This window comes from Daphnia pulicaria, chromosome 6 (genome assembly GCF_021234035.1).
Source record: "Daphnia pulicaria isolate SC F1-1A chromosome 6, SC_F0-13Bv2, whole genome shotgun sequence".
NCBI lineage: Eukaryota > Metazoa > Arthropoda > Branchiopoda > Diplostraca > Daphniidae > Daphnia > Daphnia pulicaria.
The window spans coordinates 3884292-3891051 of record NC_060918.1 but is presented as its reverse complement, the minus strand read 5'-3'; the positions used below and the strand labels follow the sequence as shown (position 1 = coordinate 3891051).

Sequence of the window (6760 nt, the reverse complement as noted above, 5' to 3'; positions counted from 1 at the left end):
GCAATGCTGTTCACCACTCTCCCAAGGGCTAAAGCTACTTTTGTAACCAATAGAAAACCAAGAGAGCTGTAGTTGTCTTAATGGACGAAGCTGGGTAAATTTCTTCCAAGAATTATCCCATTTCATCCATCAGTCTATCATATATATTACGACGAATTTGTGTTCATTGGATTTCCAAGTGCATCTGTTGTGAACTAGCATCTTTTGGTAGCCATTCGTAAAACGCATCCTGTGTAATTCAGCTGACTATTTTCTGTTGCTTTTCAAGCATAGCATAGCAACCTGCCTAAGAAAGAAAGTCGTTGAATCAAAATGGCTTGTGTTACTTTGAAGCGTAGTTTGGAATTTGATCCTGTGCACAGTCCCGGTGGTCGTACACCGAAACGAAGGAGATGTATGCCAATTTGCATGCCTCCAACAACTCCACCAACAAAGTGCCATGAACCTTCTCCTTTTGGCGATGTCTCTTCGAAGCTTACACCAGGTATGTGAGATTTCATAACCAAGTCTTACCAGAATGATTTCTAACTAACGTTATTCTACTTTAGAGCAAATCTTGGCGAATGTTCGTGAGGAAGTTAAACGCTTTCAACGTCGTAAACAGCTTAATTTCAGTCAAAATCAATCTCAGCACATGAGCAGCCAGCATCAAGACAGTTTGATGTGTGAGAGCCCTACCAGTCCAGCATCTCCTGCCTCATGTCCTCGATCACCTTCACCATTGATGGCCCTGGCTTCCTCCAATAATTTTGGTCAAAGCTGCTCAACTAAAGAGAAACCTTTGTTCACGTTTAAGCAGGTAAGAACAGTTTGTAATTCTCTATTATTACATGTTGGTAGTGCTGGTTTTCTTTGAGCTTGATGTTTCCAGTATCATGCGTCTTTGCTAGACTCAGCGTTCTGCTGTTGTCTAGCTTGGCCTCCTCCAGCACATGCCATAAATTAAAAATAGAGTATCATAGTAACAGGATGTGTCATGTACGGCATTCTGTCCTCCAATTCCTCAAACATATTTTCAAGAGATGAAGAAAAAAGTGTTTTGTAGTTGAGATTTTGTAACATTCCCTTGTTGTTTTACAGGTGAGCCTCATCTGCGAAAGAATGTTAAAAGAGCGCGAAACAGAAATTCGCGAGGAGTATGATCGAGTATTGACACTTAAACTCGCCGAGCAATACGACGCATTTGTTAAGTTTACTCAGGACCAGCTACAGAAGCGTTTCGAGGCCAATTCGGCACCATCTTGTAAGATATACTGTTATTCTTTCTAAATTGTTTCTATCCTAACTGAATTTTTTCTTCTATTTACAGATTTGTCATAAGATTCAACAGGCGCATAAACTAAAGCTTATTTTTTAATAAATTCGTTTTTTTTTTTTTTTTTTTTCTAATCGCAATTCACCACGGTTAATTGCGCAAAATTTCCTCGCTCCTAACTTTACATATTCCCCACGCGCTATGCACACGGGCATGTACGAGCGCGCGTAATGTTATCATCCGCTTATTTGTATATGTAAAGAGAAGGGGAAAAAATCCGCCGTCTGATCTTCAATGTGGTTTTGTCATACATTTGAAAATTGTCGTAGCCGTGTATTTCTTTGATGCTCCAAACGTTAGCAATAGAAAAAAACATCCGATTAGTTAAGATTATCTCGTGAGGTGATGACATCGATGTTGCCAGTATATTGATATACCTTTTAACCCTGCGATGAGAACACTTCCGAGTCTCGAAAGTATCTGGATTGATGGTAGAGGAAACGTAGCAATCGAAGTGAAATGTGGATGAGTGCCAAGTTCTATCTTATATCCTCTGCATGGTAAAGCCCAAGGGGATTATGTCCACATTTACTACCTTTCCTATTTGGTCGGATGTCTTTCTAATCTGAATGAAATAACTTGGCGTTGGTATTTGTTTCGTTCCCTTTTTCTCCTATTTTGTTTTCAATTACAAGACTTTTGATTGCGCGGATCGAGGAAAAACAATACACTTGGCTACCTCTTAAGACGACAAGCTGTTTATTATTGTAATTTAGTTTATGATGTTTATTTAGAAATGTGTTAGGATAATAGAAAATTACGCTATACGATTAGTTCCCATCATGTTACGTGCAACTAGCCTAATATTTTATTTCCCGGTATGGCAGGGGATAAAGTTTTCATAGTTATCATGTTTTATTTGATTGTCAGACAAAAGATAGCAACGGAGTTTCAGTTGAATAAACAATGAATTGGTTGGTTCTTTATTTTACCTGTATGGTATTCAAATTAAATTGCTCTTGAATTTGTTGGCAGAGTTGGTCCAATGCCTCCTCCAATGTGGCATTATCAAGTTTTGGAACACTGGGTAGCACTTTAGGAACAAGTCGGTTATATCTACGATTCAAAAACACTGGGTCTGTTGGTGGTTTTCTGAAAATCTGCGATGATTCCGTTGTTACGTGTTTGTGGCGCTTCATATTTCGAGACTCTTGACGTTTAAGTAGGCGATTTTTTTTCAGCGAAATCTATCCAATGGGCATAAATAGGTAGATATGACGTTTTCAATCTGACAATATAATTGTGTACAAGAAATTGTACTTTTAGTTTACCTTTTCTTCCTCAATTTCGTCGTCGATGCGAAGCTTCTGATAAGTCGATACCCAGAGGTCAAGAGGATCAGGAAAGCATGCTCGGCTGCCGTACGACGGACCGCAACTAACCGTTCTCTAAAGAAATATTCAGACAGTGAATTCTTCATTACCATTTTCAAATGATGATCGAGTGCTGTTTGTTACAAGTAAATTGCGCGTGTTTGTTTTTTCCCTATTTGGAATTCGACCAGAGCTTCCTAATTGTAGCTTAATTTAAATTAGAATGAGAATACAAATCCAATCAAGTGCAAAAAGAATAATTATGTGAATTGTATCTTTAAAATAAAAATCATCAACATAATTAATCAGCAAAAATGTCTACCTTACACACACATTTTTTAGGATACTATCATAGACCATGAGTTACTATGCAGTGCACACAATGAATGTTTTAGGATCGCAACAAGTCGAGAAATTTTCACAAAATTGACATTTTATTTTCTACTAAAATTTTTTGTGGGAATTTTGTAACAAAATCTATGTCTATAAAATAAACATGGTTGAGCCAAATATACTCGAGAACTGCGTGTGTAGCACTAGCTGTTGGTAATGACAATACATACTGTACGAGGTAATATACTTGTTTGGATTGCGTTGTCGTGCCACCAAGGGTTTGCGTGCCTGTGCTCGTGTCGCCGTCTTCCAGAGTCGACAAACTTTCTTGATGTGTAACATCTTGATCTTCTTCTTGCTGTTGATGATCAAAAGCTCCCAGATAGGCGCGTGCATTCCATTTAGCTCTTTCAAGTTTTCGGTGAGATCCTCGACAGCAAAGGAGCGGCACACCTGCCATATCGAACGATGAAATGCAAACAAAAGGATGTTCTATGCACAATGTTATATTGATCCAACAAAGAAATGTTGCTACGCCTTCTAGTTGCCCTGTTGAAATGTCCAAATGCATCAAACATCAGCAGGAACAGAGTGGCGCCATTAAGACTTGGTAAATGGGACTATGCATTGCTGGTAAAGGGTGTGTAGATTGAAAGGGTGTTTTTCGTTAGGACGTCTGCTGTCCTACCAACTTTCAAAGTTTATAGACAAGGCCACATATCCGGTCACGCCATTGTGTTTATTACTGCTACGTATATAGTCGGAGCTGGGGCAAATAACATGTGATGAGACAAGGGAATCGGACTTGATCGTGTTTACCTTCCGATCGATGCCACCATGGATCAGTTTGAATTTCCGAGTCTCGCATATCCGTTTGAGTCGATGCCGTTTGAAAGATTGTTGAAGGATGGGATCCTGTCGTGCGACTGCTAGCTAGTTTCCTGCTATTACCGATGGTCGATGATCGTCCAACTGTTCGCCTGGAAAAAAGCAGGCGACCCTTTTTCGTCCGATTCACTCCCGATGAACTGGATGCGTGCACCATCGGTCGTGTTGTACCAGGAATAAACGATAAAGACAGATGTGCGAAATTGTTTAGTATGGTAATTATTGGCGGGCACGCAAAATAATCAACGCACGGACTGAATGAGTTAGGCAGTTTTTAAAAATTTCTAAATAATATCTTTCCATAATAATATTTAAAATCGGCAATTTATTCGCCATAAAGCCGAAGGTGACGTTGACTATGACTATGATTGAACTTTTACCTGGTAAAGAACATGAAGCGATGCGTTCCACAGACGTCTACCGTCCGATTAGGCGGAAGAGTTGACACCATATTCGCTAGAAATAGTATTTTTTAAATAATTGAAATTGCTTTTCAGTTGTACTATTAAGGCCACAAGACGGGACTGCAGGACTGCTGTGTCTGCACGATGTCCTCCGGACAGACTGACAATAAGACGGCTGTGTAGCGGGCATGTTCTTTATTTAACTGGCGGCAGAGAAATGACAAGCAAGGGATTTTACAACCGCGGGGTTCTAGTCCGGGTTGACTATGCGCGCAATGGAATCGTGAATAGATAGATGGGTAGGCAGCCTATAACCATAACGAGATAGGCTTCAGTAATACTGACAGTGCACTATCGAAGTCTTTATGTAATGCAGTAATATCATGTAATCACAATACGTAGACACATATGATATTTTCATTTTAAACATTAAAAAAGATTAAAACAAAACAGAATATTGAATTTTCAGCACGGAACTGAACCGACAAATAGTGTAGACTACACTGTAGCTTTACAGTTTGTCCATGGTCCAGTATAACTAAATGCGACTATGTACAGTTGATTAATTGTATACCTAACGAGATGTATTACCGCATTTCCTTTGGATTCAACTTTTGCGGCTTTTATGGGACACAGCGACAGTGTGACACTCGACAGTTGAGATATTCCTACTCAGTAATAGTGGTTAGTTTAGAGTTTTATACACGGAACCATCAAATTGTAACTATCAGCCATTCCGTATTTTAGAACATCCTTTACTCGAAGAAATTGAGTTCTTCTCACAACGAATCAATATTTATCTTCTAATATCGAATTTCTATATTTTTCTTTTTTTCACAAAGAAACAGTATCATCGGTCTGACCACCAGAGGCGCTAAATACATAAAGTACTAGTTTCTCTCACAAGATGCTACTTATGATCTAAACGTCAAATCAATTGTTTTCCAAATGGCGACCTTCATGTCGAGTGAAGGAAAAGAGCGAATTATATTCGCACAATTAGAAGCACTTAAAGAAATAAGGTTTTTTAAATTCTCATGTTTAAATTCTGTATAGATTGTTTACTATTGCTAAAAGGATTCTAACTTTTTTAATAGACAAAAGACCCTCAGCTTGGAGCGCCTTAAACAGCGTTTGCTTCAAGAGGTAAAGGCGGCCGAAAATGAAGAAAAGAATTTAGGCGAATTTCGCCAGGAAATGGAGCTTTTGCTTCAAGAAAAAATGGCTCATGTAGAAGAACTTAGACAGATCCATGCAGATATCAATGCGGTAATTTTTTTTTACAAAATTTTTTTCTGAAATCTCTTCATCTGTCCTCCTTATTCTGGAATCTAAACTTTTTTCTTTAATTTTTGAAATAGTTATAGTTCTTCATTGATTTTCTGTATTAACTTTCATAGATGGAATCAGTCATCAAACAGGCTGAAGATGCCCGTAACAAAGCAGTTGAAGTGGCTCGTCATTTATACAATGAGTATCGTCCAATGAAGGCTGAAGTTGACAGAACCCGGCGTGAATGCCTAGGATTGGACACTCTTCCAGATTTACAGGAAGAAGACGGAAATCACATTCCTCCAGGGTATGACTTTTGTTATGTTTCTATGAAATTTTTCTAAAGTTCTTCCATTAGGTTTTTTGAAAAACCAAAACTTGAGTGGTTGCCAGAGAGGGAAGATTCCACTCCATCTGCTTTGGCAAGTTTAACAATGACTGCAGCTGGAGTGGGTTCTGGAGGTCATCAAAGTGGAGGTAGTGGTTTTCTGCCTCCACCTCCACCTCAAGCTCCACTCATTATGGGAAACAGCAATAGAGGAGAAGCAAGAAATCTTGCTCCTCCACCAGGACCAGCTGGCCCATCACCAGCTTTCCGCCAACAACCGCCACCGATGAAGTCGTGCATGTCCTGCCATCAACAAATCCATCGCAATGCTCCCATTTGTCCTCTATGTAAGGCAAAGTCACGCTCACGTAATCCTAAAAAACCAAAGAAAAAAGACTGAAACGGGATGGTAACTTCGTAAAGCTTCATAAGGACCGAATAATTATCTACAAAAGTTTCACAAATTCTCTTTTTTTATTATTCCTGTCACGCTCCAATTTCTTGAAGATTTTCATTCTTCATCTTTTTTCCTTCCGAGTTGGAATCTCGTTTTGTTTGACGTTGTGCTAAGCTGATCTTCCGTATGCATCAGTTAATCGTTTTTTTCTTTTACAACTCTGAAAACAAACAATGTGTGGTCGGTTTAGATCTGAAGTCATCACTACATTATTTACAGTCTCAGATAGATTCATCTTTGAGACTGCAATTCATTTCAACTGCAACAGTATTCGTTAGTATCGATTTGTAAGAACACAATCAGAACTAATAAACGCTCCTTAAAATGGATTTTTACTATAGTCGTACTCATTCTTCTGTAGTTCTACCTATTCATTGTTTTATCTTTGTCTTCCTCTTTAACAGGTCGCCATGTAAATACTGAACTCAAAATTCTTAGTTGTAATGAAAG

At 38.8% G+C, this 6760-nt stretch overlaps 3 protein-coding genes across 4 annotated transcripts; 2 read left to right on the top strand and 1 right to left on the bottom strand.

The window, feature by feature from the left end:
• Positions 1-60: 60 nt before the first annotated feature.
• LOC124342452 (akirin-2-like) lies at positions 61-2001 on the top strand. 2 transcript variants are annotated; one of them, XM_046795442.1, is made up of 5 exons: positions 61-207; positions 269-484; positions 549-799; positions 1081-1243; positions 1310-2001. In XM_046795442.1, exons 2-5 carry the CDS (start codon positions 313-315, stop codon positions 1318-1320), a joined length of 597 nt encoding a protein of 198 aa, XP_046651398.1. In that variant the 5' UTR covers positions 61-207; positions 269-312; the 3' UTR covers positions 1321-2001. The 2 variants fall into 2 exon arrangements, with proteins under 2 accessions (XP_046651398.1, XP_046651397.1); XM_046795441.1 differs by having other exon boundaries at positions 61-484.
• On the bottom strand, positions 1988-4494 carry LOC124342442. Its single transcript, XM_046795432.1, has 5 exons — positions 4230-4494; positions 3781-3989; positions 3209-3414; positions 2587-2703; positions 1988-2502 (listed from the first exon to the last, which is right to left on the bottom strand). The coding sequence occupies exons 1-5, from the start codon at positions 4298-4300 to the stop codon at positions 2239-2241; spliced, it is 867 nt and encodes a 288-aa protein (XP_046651388.1). The 5' UTR covers positions 4301-4494; the 3' UTR covers positions 1988-2238.
• Positions 4495-5152: 658 nt separating this feature from the next.
• LOC124342445 (zinc finger C4H2 domain-containing protein-like) lies at positions 5153-6639 on the top strand. Its single transcript, XM_046795435.1, has 4 exons — positions 5153-5275; positions 5351-5522; positions 5654-5832; positions 5884-6639. The coding sequence occupies exons 1-4, from the start codon at positions 5202-5204 to the stop codon at positions 6251-6253; spliced, it is 795 nt and encodes a 264-aa protein (XP_046651391.1). The 5' UTR covers positions 5153-5201; the 3' UTR covers positions 6254-6639.
• Positions 6640-6760: the final 121 nt, after the last annotated feature.

Coding starts and splice junctions, on each gene's coding strand:
- LOC124342452 (XM_046795442.1), top strand. CDS start 313: ATGGCTTGTGTTACTTTGAAGCGTAGTTTGGAATTTGATCCTGTGCAC. Junction 485..548: donor CTCTTCGAAGCTTACACCAG/GTATGTGAGATT, acceptor ATTCTACTTTAG/AGCAAATCTTGGCGAATGTT. Junction 800..1,080: donor CTTTGTTCACGTTTAAGCAG/GTAAGAACAGTT, acceptor GTTGTTTTACAG/GTGAGCCTCATCTGCGAAAG.
- LOC124342442 (XM_046795432.1), bottom strand. CDS start 4,300: ATGGTGTCAACTCTTCCGCCTAATCGGACGGTAGACGTCTGTGGAACG. Junction 3,415..3,780: donor ATGGTGGCATCGATCGGAAG/GTAAACACGATC, acceptor TCGATATGGCAG/GTGTGCCGCTCCTTTGCTGT. Junction 2,503..2,586: donor ACGAAATTGAGGAAGAAAAG/GTAAACTAAAAG, acceptor CCCATTGGATAG/ATTTCGCTGAAAAAAAATCG.
- LOC124342445 (XM_046795435.1), top strand. CDS start 5,202: ATGGCGACCTTCATGTCGAGTGAAGGAAAAGAGCGAATTATATTCGCA. Junction 5,276..5,350: donor GAAGCACTTAAAGAAATAAG/GTTTTTTAAATT, acceptor CTTTTTTAATAG/ACAAAAGACCCTCAGCTTGG. Junction 5,833..5,883: donor GGAAATCACATTCCTCCAGG/GTATGACTTTTG, acceptor TTCTTCCATTAG/GTTTTTTGAAAAACCAAAAC.